At 37.2% G+C, this 18,033-nt stretch overlaps 1 protein-coding gene across 1 annotated transcript in view; it reads right to left on the minus strand.

Annotated features, from left to right (window-relative positions):
* The window catches only part of ube2j1 (ubiquitin-conjugating enzyme E2, J1), a 44,886-nt gene extending 27,467 nt beyond the window's left edge, over window positions 1-17,419 (minus strand). Inside the window, exons 1-2 of the mRNA XM_087778761.1 lie at window positions 17,150-17,419; window positions 297-370 (exon numbers count right to left, since the gene is read on the minus strand). Coding sequence (XP_087634887.1) covers window positions 297-370; window positions 17,150-17,180 — 105 coding nt within the window. The 5' untranslated portion in view covers window positions 17,181-17,419. The remainder of the gene's footprint in view (window positions 1-296; window positions 371-17,149) is intronic.
* Between the last annotated feature and the right edge of the window lie 614 nt (window positions 17,420-18,033).

The raw sequence follows: 18,033 nt of genomic DNA on the forward strand, positions 1-18,033 counted from the left end.
TCACTCTGTTACCGTTGACAAAATGAATCCCCAGAATAATACTGACAGAACATAACTTGAGTGTATATATCATTTATTTTAATATTGGAATTAATAGAAATATCACTTTGATTTAAGTTCTTTGTCAGTTCTTTCCTTCTTAGTTCTTCCACAAAAACACAAAATAGTGCTGTGTTTAGTGTTGTTAATATGTATTTAAAACCATAGTAACGGTAAATGATAGTATAGCTTCAATCTTTTGAGTTATAATAAACTAAGTATGTAGAAAGAATATGTTGAATGGAAATAATTCTTACTTCTAGTGGTTGGGCATGGTAGTGTTCTGTGGGATCCCGCAGTTCGGCTGCCTCCTTCATCAGACGTTTGACCGCTGGTCAGAGAAAAACAAAAGATCAAACGTTATTTTGGTGGGAAACATATTCAGCTTCTGCATCCAGATTTGATATGATCATTTCCAAAATACATAGTTGCAGCCACCATACCTCCAACTGTGCAGCACTACAATGTGTTCCAAGATCAGATAATAGCGCATGGCAGACAAAAAGAGCAAGAAAGCTGAGCTCATGACACTGGCGCATCCACAACCAGTGTGTCGTTTCTTGATGGGTTAAACATCGTAAGCTAAACAAACAAACATTAATTGTATCCAGCTCCAGGCGAGACATTCCAAGCCATATTAAAACATAGCCTGAGAGAAGAGATGAAGTTTTTCGTACACGCAGGAACAACAAGCCCCCAAAAATCTTCTAAAAAAATGAATGCATCATCCTTTAATGGATGATTACCCTGTTGTTAATACTGGCCTAAATTGCACACACAACCCTGTTGTGCTTTTGTTCCCAACTAGAATTGGTCACTGACCTTTCTAATACCGCAAGCGACTTCAAGAGCATTGTTCAATACATGCTTCTTTAGCATACAAATATTGCTTTAAAATATATAATGAATGCTAAATAATATATAATCTAAGACTTTATAATAATGTACAATCATTTAGCCTATTCTGAAAAACGAAATCAAGTCTAGTGCTTTAACAGCTGTTTGCAGTTTATGTACTAGCACAATTACCATTCAGCCTGTGAAGTTGACGGCATAAAAGTTGCTCATCTCATTTAGTTATAATAGCAGCTGTGGACGTGTCTACAGGCATAATGGCAGGCCCTGCACTGCGACTACCGACAACTCCACCTTTTACGGATCGGGCTTCCATGAGAGTATTGCTGCCATCTTCAGCAGGAAGCAGGTTCTGCTGTGAGCCATATTCCCCGTCACAAAACCCTCACAAGCAGCAGCGCCTGTCACAAATTTGTCAAAAAGAAGAAGTAAATGAATTGCATACTAGACAATAATGTAATTGGGAAACTTTTAGGATAGACAATACTTTGGGTGTCTATTGAGAATCTTCTAATGATATATGTATCCCGTATGCTTGCAGAATTGAAGGACCACATGACTCTTTCATTTATTTTGGAACCAAAATATTTCTAAACATCAACTTAAAAAGTGACTGGAGTCAGCAGGAAGTTTTAATTGCAACACAAAAATTAACAAACGCGAAGATCAAATTATTTTACTAACCATAAATGATCTATGGAAAGAAAAACATTGAATATGACGTGAAAGAAAAGACAAAACAAAATTGGTACAGTGCTGTCGAGTACCGATACAGTGTTCTATCACAGTTTTTTCCTTATTTTCTTACGAAAATTTTCAAGCCGATAGTGAATTTCCTTACTGAGGAGTTGACAACACTTGTTTATCTACTCCACTCGGTGTCTTCAGTCAGGGGGCAGAGTTAAACCTTAACAGATCTTCACACATTTGTTGTGATGTTCAAGGACGAGTAATGAATTTTGCTGCTTCCAGATTTGATGTCTATTTAATCCCATATTCTTATTGCTTTATTTCCCAGCGCTTTTGCAGATATACACATTTTTATCATTGCGTGTGTGTGGCCTAGAGTCTGGCACCACTTTACTGTAATGAGGAAAAACATTACTCTTAAAGATAATGTTATTTGCCATGTGGAAACTTAAAACAAGATAGCCACATCTGCTGTCAAAGTTATCTCATTAAAGCTGGGGGTATTTTTCTCAAATGTGTTTAACTATAAGCCAAGTTAAAATCATAGAGAATGATTTGTCTACGAAACTAAATAAAAGCTCTTGGTCATTTTCTTGTTTGATCTTCTCAGCAACTTCAAAACAACTTGTGGGGTGCAGTTTGTTGGTCACGTGGAAACTCCCAGACTGGGCACTATAGTGGAGAGCATCATTAAAAATAATTGCTAGAGTTCGACTGTGCATGGAATTCAAATTCCGTATAGAAAATGTGAAACGTGATAAAAGAATATAATAGCCGTTACATAGTGCCGCTTTAAGTTGAACACATTTCCCCAACAGTATTTGCTATAACCCGTTAAATAACTAAAACTATTTTTTATACAAATACTTGTACCTACAGTGTTGAAGCTGACCATTAAATATGCAGTGTGTTTGAAGTTAAGACTACCTCCCTCACACACACTGCTGCGATATTTGCTAGTTTAGTGTTAATGAATGGCAGCCATGTTGCTTGGTTCCGTTTTGTTTGTGCTCATTTTCTGTGTTATCTTATTTTATTATTTTCATCCCTCAGTCTTCTCAGCAGGATATGGTGATCAACTGTGTCAAAGGCTGAGGACAGATCCAAGAGAACCAGAACAGTGTATTGACCCTAGTCAGCCGACATCATGATGTCACTGGACACTTTCAGTAAGGCTGTCTCCAAAAGAGTGATGTTTGCGGAAGCCAGACTGAAACTTTTCATGGATGTCGCTCTGATCCAGGAACAATGACAGCTGCTCAGACACCACCTTCTCCAAGATCTTGGACAATAATTGAAGCTTAGAAATAGACCTGAAATTACTGGAGGTCAGTCGGGTAAGCCTGGCTTTTTGAATAAAGGCTCCACAATGGCATGTGTAAATGCATTGGGAAAAAACCTCTGTGAAAACGGAGAGGTTTACCATGTTGGTAACACAAGGGCCAATTACATCAAACACTTTAATAAAGAGCCTACAAGGAAGGACGTCAGACAAGCAAGAGGAGAGTTTCATCTTGCTCACCAGTGCCGAAATATGCGCCAGAGTTACAGGTTTAAAGAGGACCCACAAGGTGAGGACAGGCTTAGTGACAGCAGGGACCACACAAAAGGGGAGGGATTATCTCCTTGATCAATTTAATTTTGTCAGTGAAAAATCTCCACAATGTATTGCTGTAAGTTTCACAGAAGACAGGGGTGATTGGAGCAGCAGGACACACAAGAGAATTTGTGTGTCAATCAACACTTTTCTTATTTCCCGTTACCAGTTTCTGAATATAATCAGATCTGGCAGTTTCCATCATCTCATTGAATGAGGACATCAGATCCCTGAGGTTAAGTCTGTGCACCTCAAGTTTAGTTGACTTCCAGAGATTCTCAGTCTTTCAACAAAGTCTCTTCAGACTCAGAAGATCTTAATTTGTCCAAGGGCACTGTTTTTTCTGAATTGTCAAGTTCGATTTAACTTAACTCAACAGGAGCCACTTTATCTAGTATTTCAACACAATGATTAGTGAAACAGTGAATCAAACTGTCCACGTTAAGGCAATCATTGAAGAAAAGAGGGTCAAACACCAGAAAAACTGTCTGCAGTATCGGCTGAGATTAATATTGTAACAAAAATAAAGACCGGTTTTCAGTATGAACCGGTATACCACCCAGGCCTAAGTGAGAGGGTAACCAAGCTGATTTGAGATCCCTCTATAGATACAGAGGACGACAGAGGCATACACAGCATGAACATAGGGGACCTATAAGGGCCTTAGGATTCTTCAGCAGCAACAGCTTTATAGTGTTTTCTGTAATATGAAAGCTTAATGGTCATAAAGCAGTGAATACCAGCTGTGCTTGTGAAACATTAAGAAACTCATTAATACGCTCTACAAATATAAATTACTACAGAAAATGTGAACGTATGAGTGGGTCAACTGTGCATTTGCTAATTCCTGGGGGGAAAAAAGTGCCAGATGTCTCGCTTAAGTTATCTAGTCATTCACAGAAGTAGTCAGTACATGGTTTAACAAAGTGCTACTCATGACATGTTTGAAAGAGCCGAGTGGATTTCATTGATTGAATTCGGTCTGTCCTTGTGTAAGTGCTCCACCTCTTAGCTGCCAGTCCGCTGTAACAGGAAATAAGACAGACCTGCAAATGGAAAAGGGATTGTGAAAAGACACCGGAACTAAAGAGTATTCATGGCGGCGAAATTGGCTTAGAATCCAATTGAGCAAGGGCTGCAATGGTTGGGAGTGAAGACTGCAAAACAGAGGAAGACATTTTGAGAGGGAAAATAGGTGTGAGCTGTGGAAGAAAATAACCGTTGGGCTGCAGACCAAGGCGATGGAGCAGTGAAAAGCTCCGACACCATGCAGTGTTCAGGGCACTTGTGCTGTCAGCTTCTGCATTAAGATGACTTGCATTGAAGCTATTAACCAGTCCCGGTAAATCAGTGGACTCACAAGTGTCTGCGATTGTGTGTATTGTGGTTTGTTTGTTTTGTACTCTTTTGTTTACACATGAGAATGAGAAGGTACAGAGGCTTCAAGCCATTCTCCGAATTTAAATTAAATTCAAATTAAATCCCCTAATATGTAATGTGACATGGCTGCCTACTAATTCAACTTGTAACTTGTGTTTGCAGGGAGTAACACATTGATTTTTAAACAGTTTCCGGTTTAAGATTTTCTCAATAATGATGAAAACTCAACCCCTGAGTTAAGTGGGTCTGCTTTTGATGTAGTTATATAACAAGAAATTTGGCTACTGCTGCCTGAACACCCCACAGGAGTGGGAAGAAAGAGTTCTGCAAGGTTTATGAATTGAAAGTGAAGTAGTGAGAAAATGGTTATATGAGCAGACGTTGATGGCCATGAAGGCAACAGAGGAGATATGGAAATGACACATATGGATTTAGATATATAAACTTGATCGACACATCTTTGCACTTGATGGATCTACTGACTCCTTCAAGAAACATCTTAAGACGTTTTTAAATGTTCAGGCTTTTCCTTGAGTTTCTGGAACTCCTGTTGTGTTATCAGTTTTATCTTGACCTTTAAAGTATATACTTTATTGAAGATTGTTTTGATTGTAAAGCGCTTTGTGACCCTGGTCTCAAAAAGCGCTATACAAATAAAAATTACTTACTTACTTACTGTAGTTAAACAAAAAAAAATGAAAGAAAGGTAACATACAGGAGCAGAAGTAGTTGTCTGACTTGCTTACAGCACAAGCTATGTTCTCAAAGTGCCATCGTCATGAAGTCATGATACAGAGCAAAGGCAGTATGACTCAATGCCCTTACAACACGACCTTCATCAATATAACGTGAAGATAAGGGGACTCTACTGTTAACAACCCGCGAGGGTGGACACTGTCTGCAGGGTTCCCCAAGCTAATGGCTGATATGACCGTTAGCACAATTCTGTTTTTAACTGAGGAGGAACAACGTTTTGAATAATGATAATTTAATACCTGAATGTTTAATTTGTAGAGGTTTTTTTTCCTTTTTTAGGTTATGTAGTAGAATGTCCTTGATCTGTGTAGAAAATTCACAGGTAGTTCCTCAGCTGACATTAAAGGTTGAATATTTAAGCATTCTGTCTAGGTGTTTAAATGATTAATTAATGAAAGCTATTTACATTTTAAATAAATTGTGCTGCATTTTATTTGAGGTATTTTCTTGAATGTGTGAAATGATTGAAGCTTTCTATGATAACTGTGACACTGAGAATACTTTGACCCAACCCTTAACTGATGGTTTAAGCAGAATGAAATGAGAAATAGGAAAGGTTAAAATAAAATAAAAAAGGTGCATAAAATGATTCAACAAAGTAAACTGATTAGGAATGGGAAGACAGTGAAGGCACAGCCTGAGATTGAATGCTTAAAGCTGAGGTAGGGAAAATGCAGCTGAGAGTTCAGGGAGTAGAATGAAAGAGTGAGAAAATACAGGGGAAAAGCGCTGAAGGAAAAGACATAAGTGGCTGGAGAATATGTTCACGAGTTCAATGGTAGCAACACAAAAGTATTAAACCTACCATCAATTTCTTAAACGTATACTTTTTTTTCCTGTTTTGTGATGAATTATTGCTTTTTCGCCGCTTTGTCTCTCAATCACTACGGCAGCTCCGCTCCTATATTTTCTAGCTGTGGATTTTCGCTTGTTGTTGAGGCCAGTACAAGAGGGGAGGTCAGTTTCAGTAGTATGTTTTTAGGGCAAGAAAGAGTACCATAGATCCATCATTTGGAAGGAGCATGTTGATAGAGAGGTATAGAGAAGGTCATACGGCCATCATGTTTGCTATGGCGAAGGACAAACCATCAGGCTAACTAAGGGAGGGGTCTCCGGGGAACATAGGTGTTTGAAATATTGTAGCAAGTCCTCGTCCACTTTTTTTTTTAACGGATGTTTTCTCTGGCCCTGTTTCCAAAAAGGTGCACCATAAAGATGGAGCCATTTTTAGCCTCCAGGCGATGCCGTAGTAAAAATGCCAGGCCTTGGATGTGAAACCTGGTGCTTATAAATTGTTTTAAGCATTTTGAGCAGGTGTGTGAGTGGAAAACACAGATAGATCCACATGGCAAGGAATAGTCAGTATAAGGTTCGATATGATTCAAGATCTTGTTTGAAAAAATGTTGGGCTAAAATATCAAGCATGTTTGGGCCTGGCTTCTCTGTTAATCCAACTAACATTACTATTTCAACTGCTGCAATAGCACAAATAAACTATGATAGAACTATCACTAAAATTAAAAAAGGCAAATAAACAGTAAATATAGGGAAGAATATTGACCAAGAAAATTAATTAAATTTAAAACGGAGCAAGTTGACAAAATAGACATTGTAATTAAATTAGAAGGAGTAATGAGAATGAAATTTAAAATAGCAGAAAGTAGAAAAAACATTTAAACTGTTAAGATTTGGTCAACCTGATTTGCAGAAATAATAGTCTAGAGCATGATGGCTGATAATTTGGCAGTTATCTTGAGCAACTTGTTTGATTGGCAGAATCTGCCAGCTGTAAAAAGACAGCACATTTCTTCAATACGTGGCATTTATTAACTACTTAGCAAACAATCCATGTACGCAACCATAGACCCGACTATTAATGTAAGGGCTGCAAAATTAATTATTTCAACATCGTCATTGTGGTGTATGAAAATGCAAATTAAGACAGCGGGATGGTGCAATATTTTTTTAAGCATATGTCAACTTTTGTTTTTCCTAATAAAGTTCCTCGGGAAGTCTCTCTGCTGCCCCTCTAATGAATATCTTAGTAAACAAGGAAATTAATTAGTCCCTCAAGTAAAATCAAATAGGAAAATGAAAATATTTTGGATTTTATGAAGACATTGTAATTGCCACAACCAGCTGTACCACAACAAACATTGTGACTAACTATCAAATAACATAATATAATGAGTTTTACAAAAGAATAGAGCAGTATTTTGGTCACACATTTGGTAAGTTAGTGTTTTTAGGCTATGATTGAATAGCATGATGTTCACAGTAGACAGTGTAGACTGTCTACCGTATACACTGTAAACAATGTAGACTGTGCACTCTCTACACGGTTTACTGAAGCGTTTTTGTTTAAGTGGCTTGCTACTGTTTAAACGCCTGCCACAAAGGGTTTATTATAAATATAGAATTATTTAATTCAATTATTTTCGTCAAGGCTTCAATACAAGATGAACATTACATATGAGCAGTATGAAGGTATATTGATGTTTTTAAGCATCATTTTGGAGGAAGTTCATCACTGGGCAATAAATTGCTTCAATAAAATGGATTTACATTTTTGTCTATAACTCTAAAAAGGAACTGACTGATCTGGAAAGGACTGAACTCTGAATATAATTCCAAATCTTAGTTGCAATGTGGGTGAGTATAAAATGAGTGAAATTTAAATTTTGGGTGAACTATCACTTTAAGTGTATATGTTTTATTTAAGTCAGGAAAACAACATGAAACAAAGAAAAGGAACTATACTACAGTACTTGAAAACATAACAATCATTACAATTGGATTTGCAAAGTGCGTGTGTGTGTATGTCACAGATATGTAAATGATTTGATGGCCACCATGTCTTTGTTGATCTACATACACAGCATAGATCCTGAGGATGAAAATCCCGCAAGTCCTCTGCTCCGAATTCGACCACCCAGAAAAATAGGTGGTCGCAAGCTATGTCTCCAGATTTAATTTAAAAAGGTCTGAAGTCAATTTATCTTCCCACGGAATCTGGAAAATTGCAGAGTGCGATCACAGCAAAACAATGAGGTAGCCAGAGCACCAGCACACAAAACCTTGCATTCTAAATAACCGAGCAAAAACATTACAACAACAGTGTGTTGGATTTGTTTCTACTTAACCAATGTCATTTTTAACTGGTGATAACTTTATTTTGCTGAATAAAATGTGTATCCATTGATTTTACTGTTTAATATTTAATAAAAATTACTCGTCTATCCAACGAAAAAGTAAAGGGATGTAGTCAATGCATTCTGTAGTGAGTAAATATTAAGGCAAACATGCATCAGGCCCTTCTTCTAGCTGCTGCAGCTGTATTGTTAGCGATTTGACACCTGTTAAGTATCTTAAAATACAACTAAAATACCAAAAACTTTATTCCTGAAATTTTTCCTGTGGTACGTTCGGGCAACATATGTTTTCTTGCTTGGACTCAATTGTTGGATGTATTCAGTTAAAGTAAAATATGTCCTAAAAAAAACCTATACTAAATTTACAGCAAACAAAATTAGTGAACAATAAAAAACAAACAATAAAAGTAATAACAAAAAAATTAATAAATTCAGAATTATCTTGCAGAAATCTTAAAGGCCTAGCTTCTTCTGATACCTCCCTGCCATTGGTTTTGGATTCCGGTTTGAAGATACAATTGTACAACTTCCTGTCAAACCTTTCACTTGTCGCAATCACAAAAGCTTATATAAAGGATGTGGAAAACTGACAAAAAAACAAACACATGCCCTTCAGTGAAGGGAGCGGCTTTTCAAACACACAGCTTACCAATCATTGGAAAAATGGCCGGTCTTAGCCACATATGGGAAAAGCCGATACAAAACCAAATTATTTAGAAGTGTTTCAGAAGACTTATGACAATGCTCCCTGGACAGGTCGCCAGTCTGTCGCAGGGCACACATACACACAACCATTGACACACATACTCAATTTCCCCATGTTCCAAATAAACCTATGTATGTAATTGAACTGTGGGAGGAAACCGGAGTGCCCCGAGAAGCCCTTTGGTAAGTCAAGAAAATATTGTTGAACTACTGACAGAAGTTGAGAAAAATGAAAATGTGAGTAAAGTTAAAGGACATTAGACACAAAGGGAACTTTAAATTGTTAATTGATATGCAAGCCAGTAGGTCATTTCAAAGAGAATTTGAAGAACAGTTGCATTGCTCAGACTGTCAGTTCAGGGCTCAGATGTCTCTGTGAGTTAAGAGCTTAATATTGGTGGCTTCGTTCAAGTTTTCATGGTGCAACTTTGCTGCTTTTGTAAGTCCTTGAAGTCTTCCTAGCCTTAGAAGATTTATGTTTCAAGTACCTTAAATAACTAGGCCACACTGCTCTTCAGTAACACTTTGATGTTAGGCATGATTCTTTTTCCGTGAGTATCCAAAGAGTGTTTCTTTTGTGCATCTATCACCATCGCACAATTTCATCAACGCAATGAGAAACATTTTGATGTTAAAAGTTGAGCTGAACTAGCTAGTAGCAAGTCCAGATTGCCCTCTTAGAATTTGTGAAGGTGCAACACATAATTGCTTCTGGTAAGCAGTGAAGCAAATTTATTTGTATTTAGAGATTTGAATGTTATAGTTGGAGCAAAATGGAAAAACACAATGTGATAAAGTAAACTGTGACAGGTGCAATTAAATTGCTGCACATAGCTTGATTGTTTCCACAGGTTTTACTGAATTTCATCGACTGACAGAGCTTAGTTTTTAAAGAAGTGATAACAATGTATTTTTAGTTCATGTGGTATGAATCTAAACATGACTGTAGGCTGTGTACTGACCCGACTTCTGCATGTCACAACTGACAAAAACAAAATTAAGAAGGCGAGAAATTCTACAAATGAGCCGTGAGGGGACAACCTTAAAAGAAAATTATCTCTGCTGAGAAAATGATAGAGCTCATTGAAAGAAGGCCAAAAGCTCCGGGCAATGTAAAAAAAAAAGAAAAGCAAAGCAACTTTGTGGAATCTAAAAAAATACAAATTTAGAAATTACTTTTTGTTAGTTATATCATTCTGTTTGCTTAGTGTCTTCCATTTGAAACTAGGTATCAGAATCAGAATTCTTTATTTTTGCCATTACTATTGATAAGGTCGAATAATAGAATAAAAAATTAAGCACGAGTACAACAACAATTAACAAATTAAAAATTGGAAATTTACATAGTGCAGTTATGGGAGTGAGGACACAAACAGGTTTGTGTTGATGAGTCTGAATGCAGAGGGGAAGAAAGAATTGTTGTGGCGGGTGGTTCTGGTCCTGATGGAACGCAGCTTACAGCCTGATGGCAGAGGTGTAAGGGTCCCTAACCAGGGTGAGAAGGGTCGGCTGTGATTCGACCTGCACCTCTCTTGGTCCTGGGGACATACAGGTCTTGAAGGGAGGTCTTTCTAGTTAAGTCTGCTGGAAGGCAAAGGCCATTGAAGGGGAATTCTTGCAATGGTTCACTCCCTCCCTGTCTACATACAGTAAGTTCAACTTCTGTATCTGACACATGCAGGGAGCTCAGGGCGACAACAAACCTAATGCAAGGAATTAATTGTCCTGACAGCTGGGGACTCAACACTGCCCCACATTGCCACTGTACAAGCCGCCAGCATCAGGCTTTATTCATAGCTACTGGTCACATGATCTTTTCCAGCATCCACAGGCTAAATCTCAGGCCCAACATCATGGAACTCTATATCCTTTGACATCCTAGCTCTTATATGTGCTGGAGGTGAGTCACGTTTTAACAGTAGTTAACAGAGTTGTGGGGTCTTTGTGTCATCTTTCTTTAGCATGTGTTTTTTATTATTATTTAAATATACAATTTTCATTTGTATGGGTTTCTTAGAAATGTATTTATATTGTTGTTTAACTAAATTACACAGGAAAAGGACAATTTTCAAAACAAGCCACTTTCTAGGTTGGAAACCCATTAAATTAGAGATTTTGTTTAATTTGCCCACTGTGCTGGGGAGATCGCTGACTGAATACAAAAAAAAATAGTTTGGCAGTGTGTTTTTATATATCATTATTTTCAAGTAATTTCAACCAAATTCTAACAGCCCAAAAAAATATAAATAAACACCCAATTCCTGAGTGATCAAAGTTCAAGAAGAGTCTAATAAATATTTAATGGTGGATAGGGTCTGGCATGACATCGCGGTTGGTGGTGATCCCACGCTATCCCTCCAAAGACTCGATCGGCTCAATCAGCTTAAATAATTCCCTAAAGTGAGTAGGTGTCAGAAGAACAAATAAAAATCCAGTGTAATTCAGGGCTGAGAGTACCAAGTACAGTGTTTTTCTATATCTGCGTTATCAATAGGTAAATTACTTAATGTTATTGCAGCTTAATATGTGCATCGCTCAGTTAATTTAACATGTATAAATGTGACGCTAATTTAAAATATTATTGTGCATCTTTATTTCATGGGTTTATTGGGTCAGCTATTGAAACAGATAAACTTGTTTTTACTGTTATGTTTATCTTCTCTTCAAATAAGCTTCTAACACTGATGTGAGGAGGACAGTGCCAGCAGCTAGAGTGCAGCTATCAAACTAAGAAACCAGCTATCTTTGTTTAAGCATCATCCACACCCTGAGAGCTACTTTTCCCACTGCTGGGTCCCAAGAAAGCGGAAATGATTTTCCAAAGAAAAGAAAAGCATTGAATATTATATTGTTTGCACATGTTCTTTTGCACTAGAAATTGTCCATTCATATTTTGGACTTAGATTTGAAATTTAATGGAAATTTCTTGAAAAATTCAACTATTTTTGTACTACGTGTACTGTCCTTTCTGTTTTGCTAGAATTTTTCTTGTAAAATTGTTATAAAAAAGGATAGTTTAGGAACCGGTATCAAACTGAAGGCATCAGCATCAGTACCTGTGTCGATTGATACCCAGCACCTAAACCTGTTTATTTAGTAACCAACCTTCTCTTGCATTCTTTATTTGATTATTTATCTGCCTCCTCTCCTCCTCGAAGGGAAGTCAACAAGATCATACACCTACACCATGAAGCTAAGAAATAATTTGTCATGTTTACAATCTATAGATGTCTCCATCAACCGTGTCTACAAAGGAAAAGTTTGTTCTTTGAAAGATAGTTTTGTAATTTTATTCCCAGCCCTACTTTGATATCATCCACCTGAACTTCATGGTAAAGTTTCTGAGAGAAGGTGTTACAACTGAGGTGGATGTGAAGTTGATATATTTAGGTTAATCTGTCCTCTTGCTGCCCACCAGCTAGTCATGATTCCCCTTAAGGAAATCCAAACGAGTGGGCAGTGGAATTGATGGAATGGGTTGACAGGGCTGGACAGGCACTGTCTGGAATAGATATGTCAAGAAGAGTTCCACAATTACTTTCCGGACTTCCTCGGACTTCTGCATCTGTGGTTGAATAAATTGTTTCTTTTTAGGTTGTATAGCCAGTGCCAGGATGGAAACATTTAGTAGGACCATGAAAAACAGTGGCACAAGTTAATTAATATTTCAAGTTGGTTATGCATTTTGGCAGCGGACAATTTTCAAAATTTAAAATGGGATTAAGATTCCATCAGGTCGAATGTGTTCCCCCTCCTTTTTCATGCTTTTTTCATAGATTGGTGTACAAAGTGTTTTATTCCACTCACACATGATAGCAAGTCTAATCCCTGTATTTTTACTGAGTATCAAGTGTTCATCATCATTCATCTAAGTAACATAACTATCACAAAAGTGAAATAGAAAATTATTTCAGATTATTTCTTTTTGCAATGTAACAATAAAAAAACACTTTGAAGATAAACTTTACATCAGCTACATTACATCAGATGGAGCAGGTGTGTAGTCAAAAAGAACAATAACACACACAAACACCCCAAAACACAAAGTAAACTCATTCTCCACAAAAACGCACCTATAATTTAGACATGTCATAGTATATCTCTACTTTCTATTTTTTCTGGTTAATTATTTCTAGCAAATGCCTATAATGAACCAACTACCACAAGTTATAAAGAAGTGGAAACAAAGGGTTTGAACTTCAGGCTGAGAAAATGCTTGAATAGATTTGTTTTTTGAAAGTCAATATCACCAACCATCAGGCTTGTTGAACCATATCAGCAAAATTGTGATTCAAACTTCGATTAATGATGGAGCCATAATCTGATGGTAAGTAATTAAGTAAGTAACAGTTATTTGTAAAGCTCCTTTCTAGACCAGGGTCACAAAGCGGCCTATTCCATCCATCTAGAAGTCAAAGAAGGACATTATATGGCAAATATAATTCATTCCTGACATACTGAATGTGGAGATAATAGGTGTCAGTCAATCTGCCTAGAGCCTGACACATTTGAGTGACGTTTCCTCTTATCCATGTCCATTTTTGGCATTTGCTTCCGGAGTTAGTGAGCTAAGCAGACAGGGAAAAGCCCTATCCAAAATAAGTGCTTGTGGCCTCTGGTCACTAGCCCAAGGCACTGGTAATCCTTTGACGCCAAATCATCTTACGTAACACACATTTTGAGTTTTTGTAATAAGAGATGAGTCACAGCTGGGCAGTAGGGAAAGGGGAGACAATATTGCATAATGTCAGGATGTTGAATTTACTTATCGTACTAAATCCAACAAAAAATAATAATAATCCAGAACTAAAGAGAGCTATTTATAATTAAAATGTGTAATAAATCACTGATTCACCTATGGCCATGTACAATGAGATGTTTAGATTACTTCCCGTAAACTAAACTACTTTGCCAAGATCGGAAAGAAAAAGAAAAAAACATTAAACTTTGGTCTTTCCCCGACTTTTCATGAATAACACTGTATACTTTGGGAGCTTGTGAAACTAAAATACTGTTGACTGAATAGGTTAATTGCTCAGCTTTAGAGCCGATCTACTAAAGCTGATCTTCATGCCATGTCTTCTTCATCTAGCATTAGCAGTTAGGGGGGATTTTGATAGCAAATATACCTCCTTTTTAAAATACATTCATCACACTTACTATATTCATTTTTTGTGGATCATGCATTTTTTATGCATTTGTATTACTATGCATATGTGACAAAATTACTAAATTAAATGTAATCTTTTACACAAGTTTGCATGCATGTTATTAGCCGAGTGTGTAAGTAAAACAATCCAAACTCTGACTACATATTAATTGCAAGAATGATCATTAATAATGTATTCCTTTAGTGTAGGCAAATGTTATTGCACATCAGAGCAAACAGGAATACTAAACTACTTCATACATACAGGTCAAAATTAAATTGAAAATGGTGTCAAGCCTAGAAGATTTGTTGTCTCTGTGCAGCGTCCCCACCAGACCATTTCATTCAAATAGAGGTGTTACCATGCAGCATTTGTCATTCTGTTCAGGCATATATTCTGATGAGAGCAGTCCATGTAAACACATCTGCCGATAGATGTCAACCCAGAGCCAAATGTCAGAACCCTGGCAATAAGTATAGACATCAAAATATGACACAATATTTTATTTCTAAAAAATACAGTTAAGATCAGTGAGTATTAGTTCAAAAGCAGGAAAGCAACCCTTTGACATTTATTATAAATACACATCGGAAACTGGAAATTATAAAAGAGAACCAAAACTATGGTCCCACAGGAATTGATAGTGCTACAAAAAAATGTGGAACCAGAAAGTTAATTTGCATGCTGTGATTAAAACTGAAACTTAAACAAATTCTCCAGCTGAGGAATCTAAGAGCCCTGGGTGGTGTAAGGAAATGACAACTTTGATCAGGTCCAAGGTCCACCACTTTTTTGTTGACTTGCCTACGCGGGCAACCACTGTGTTCATTTAAGTGTACCTCTATTGAACTCATCAGTATGTGTCTGTTTGCACAAAACTATCTTTTAATATTTGAAGTATTTACATGCAGAAAATGTGCAGAGGCCCTGCCCACTGAAAAACCTTTTATGAACGTTTACAGGAATCACACCCATTCTGCTGTGAATGGTCAAGCATTGAGGTTTGTCACCGAACATTATCAATCCCAGAAAGTCTCCATCTCAAAGAGACTCGTTGTACAAACAAAGTCGGCGTGATTACAGCTGGCTGCAGGAGGAGTGAAGACCATTATTGTCGTCATAATGGGCTCGAACTCGTGACCTTTGGTTAGCCTAGATTTCAGACGGGGGAGAACTTTATAAAGTAATAACTCCAGAACATCATCATGATGAGGATCTTACTTCATCCCTAAGAGGAAGATTAACATTTGAAACTTGCGAGAGAGTCAGGAGAGTTGGGTTTTCATATTAGATGGCCTTTAAGCAGGTCTCTGAGGTTCTAAAAACAAAGTGCTAGGCAGAGGTACGACGCTGGAAAGTAAGTAGAGACTAGTTCCCCTTTAGCTCAAACATTATAGATGTAGTGGTCTTTCGGGATGATTCAAACAGGCACTGAGATTAGTAACCGGTGCCTTTTATGTCACCATCGGATCGCTCTTTCTTTGCATCATGAAATCTACAGAACAGAAAAAATACTTGCATTTTCACAACAATGAGGAAGATAAAGTAATACATTCTAGCACCCTCAATTTAAACAAAACACATGGACCTTTAGTAGCAGATAAATATAATTGTTTAAATTAACACTCCCTTGCAACAATAAACATTAAAACTTCCAATATCTCCTTTAGCCATCCAAGAGGGCCAAGTGTAGCCGTCATTCAAGTTAACTTTAACTTCAGTCAGACAGACTGAGTTGCTGGTCCAAAATCGATCTTTGGTGTTCAGCACACACAATCACCCCACATGATGAGCTGTTCATCTTGTACGGAAGGAAACAGGACATCTTTATACACCTGACCAAGTAGAAGTAATCAAAATAATGCTTCAAAATAAAGCATGGCAGCCAGGAATAAACACGGCTTTCAAAATCAAATCAAATTGAAGAGCAAGATAAATTAGAGTGAAACAATCTGCCCTTTACAATTGTCAAGCTTGGAAGAGCAGTTATTGGGTTATATGAATTTTTTTTTTTTTTTTGCTAAATACTTGGTTCATTTTATGAAGTTGAAAAAAAAACGAATTCATATATTTTTCATACAGTATCTGAAACGCGGAATAAAGCCTTCATACTTTGTAATTACTTGACATTTGTCTGACTTTCTGCTCATTATGCTTATTTTTATAGCATTTTGCGTCATCCTATTTTTTTTTATGAAATTACAAGACTAAGGCATTAAAGTGTGGAGTGTAAGTGTTGCCAATTTCCCAAAGGACATCTCCAGATCTCCAGAGGGTCTAATAAAGTTTATCTATCCATCTATTTATCTAGAATCCTGTAAACACAGGTATAAAGTTAGCATCTGTGGAAAAACATGAAGGTCATTACTTCAATAAATCTCATTAAACCAACAGGTTTCCTAAAAATGTCGGGACAAACAGGCTGATAACTGTGATTTTACATTTCCGTTCCTTTGTTGTAAACAAAATAGATTACTCCTATTCGATCTTAAGAACTATCATTTGGATTGTAAACTAAACTTGTCTGAAAACATCGAGCGTTGCAGGATGTAACATGATGCGAAGACAAGTGTGACCTGTACAAACAGGAGAATTCAATGGGCTTTCCATTTCTAAGAAGTGAAACAGAAGAGTGTCAGAGAACAAAACAGCAACCGAAACTAAAGAACCAGTCTGCGCTGTACTTCTGGTTCTTGTCAATTGTTATCATGAAATAATAGTAAACACTAGTGTGCCCGAGTTTTGATCTGTGGTGACAGTGTTGCTGCTTGAATCTATACATGCCACAGACTGAGAAACAAAACAATACAACTGGATAAACAGACCTGGACTCTTGAGGTTGTACTTGTTCTCCATCCTGTGACACTGAAGTTCCAGCTGCTAACTGTTAGCTTCTACAGTCCAGCGCTGCTAGTTCTGGTTCCTCCTCGGATAAAACCGGCTACCAGGGGCTTTTCGGACTGTTGGGTCTCTACGGTGGTTAAAATGTTTCCACGTCGTCACTCTTTTGTGAATCTAATTTGAATTTGCCAGTTTGTCGGTACAGGAATAACCGCTGCGAGTGAGTCATGCGTAACAACGTAAACAGGAAGTGACTGCGTGACGTGGCTTCCCTGTCTTGTCAGCGCGAATGTGATTGGCTGCGTTCGGGCGGACGCAGCACAGATCTGCGCGCATTGCATTGTGGTTATAAATGTGTCTAGTGTATCGCTCATCGATCCGAGCGAAACACAAACCAACTTCTGTCGCAACTGAGATAAAACAACTTATATCAGCTAAAGCAACTTTTATCGTGGGGAAGCAGAATATTAATTTCTATTCCAAAACATAAACATATTTGAAAACATTAATAATACATTGGTTACGAGGAAATTGTCTGAAACAAACAATAGTAAAGTATGAAAACTTTTTTAAACAGCGTTCTAATTATGTCATATTTTCAATATTTAATTTTCTTACGTAGAATAACTTAATTTTAGCAAATTATAATATAATAATAATAATATATTATTATTGGAAGATTAAGGTAAGGTAAGGTAAAACTGTATTGATCCCTCAGGAGGTCTCCTTAGGAAAATGTTTTTTTTCCAATAGCCACAGAAAATACAGCAATTTTTCATAAAAAACAAATCAAAGTTTGATTCAAAAGTTGAGCCAGAACACGCTGCAGTGATTGAAGTGTCGGCAGCTTAAAGTAAAGCGGAATATG

The sequence above is a fragment of the Callionymus lyra genome, chromosome 17, assembly GCF_982586985.1.
Source record: "Callionymus lyra chromosome 17, fCalLyr1.hap1.1, whole genome shotgun sequence".
Taxonomy (NCBI): Eukaryota; Metazoa; Chordata; class Actinopteri; order Syngnathiformes; family Callionymidae; genus Callionymus; species Callionymus lyra.